The sequence below is a fragment of the Perkinsus marinus genome (assembly GCF_000006405.1).
Source record: "Perkinsus marinus ATCC 50983 genomic scaffold scf_1104296928054, whole genome shotgun sequence".
Taxonomy (NCBI): Eukaryota; Perkinsozoa; order Perkinsida; family Perkinsidae; genus Perkinsus; species Perkinsus marinus.
The window spans coordinates 1-1,200 of record NW_003216980.1 but is presented as its reverse complement, the minus strand read 5'-3'; the positions used below and the strand labels follow the sequence as shown (position 1 = coordinate 1,200).

The window sequence follows — 1,200 nt, the reverse complement described above, 5'->3', positions numbered from 1 at the left end:
GTGTAGAAAAAGCAATGAGAATTCACCAAAATTTCATCAGAAATCTCACAGTTGACCACATGCATATCCTCCGACATTGAGACGCTGTATTTATGCATAAGGCGACGCTTATTCTCCGAAAACCTCGTTGGAGAGTGGTAGGGGGAAAATATGCGAAATTATGAGCTTTGAGAAATTCTCGTTCGTTTCTGCACACATCTATTGCCGAATTTGTATGGAGATCTCTAGGGCTTAGCTGAGGAGAGCGAGCATATGTTCTTTCAACACTGTCGTTGTTCATGGAAGCTCGTCGTCCCCAGGTCTGTTGGAGCCAACGCTTGGAGTCGTGGGTGGTCCATAGTCGGAACCTGTCGCTAGTCGTTAAGGATGCTGAGGATCTCTCTAAGTAGGCCGCAACACTGTGTGGGCTTCTGATTATCGTTATCAGATACTCTGGTCGAAAGCGCGATATAGCGGCGGCATGGCTTGAACAACTAACTGGGAAGAACCTCACCTTGGTGGGTTCGTTCATGGGGATCTAGGAAGGCGCGGGTTGCTGATATGCTCCTCAGCTGATAAATTGATATTTTATTTTAACTCCCAGTGTTGGAGGGATATATGTTGGTTTTCTCAGCAGAGTGTTAAGAGATTCATAACTGAGTCGGGTAGAAGTGCACAGAAACCAATAAGAATTTTCCTAAAATTCCTCAGAATTTTCATATTGTTGACCATGTGCCTTCTGGTGGAATTCATCAGCCTGGATTTACCTCAGCTTTAGAGCTTGGTCAGGCGTGCGGGAGGAGTTATTTGGTCTTCATCATCTCAGTTAAGACAGCTGCTAGGAGGGTGCACACTATTTGGCTCTTGTTACCAACCCAACCGCGGAATGGAGCCTCTATCACAGTGTCAGCCTGAGTCGGGCTCGTTCACTTGGTGAGATAGCTGTTCATTCAGCACTAGAGGGTAGATTGTCCGTAGGTACGGCCTTACTGTTAATACTGTCGCTCCGGCATGCCCGTGTGTCGATCCGAAGAGAGCATTGCGGCTTATGCGCCTTTGTGGTTTACTCGAGGGAAACGGCATTGAGGTGGGTGGTGGGAAGGACCGCTGAGGAGGGGATGATTTCATCGAAATTGTTGCATGATCTTAGCGCGAGGGAGATTATCGATAGTGGGACCCTCGTGAATGCTCTACGAGAAATCTACTTCTCTGGCGTTCCGA

The 1,200-nt window shown here is 47.6% G+C and overlaps 1 protein-coding gene across 1 annotated transcript; it reads left to right on the top strand.

Annotated features, from left to right (window-relative positions):
- Positions 1-278: 278 nt before the first annotated feature.
- Positions 279-1,090, top strand: Pmar_PMAR026661 (hypothetical protein; the record flags this gene model as incomplete). Its single annotated transcript, XM_002788429.1, has 4 exons — positions 279-385; positions 428-497; positions 806-912; positions 958-1,090. The coding sequence occupies 4 exons, from the start codon at positions 279-281 to the stop codon at positions 1,088-1,090; spliced, it is 417 nt and encodes a 138-aa protein (XP_002788475.1).
- Between the last annotated feature and the right edge of the window lie 110 nt (positions 1,091-1,200).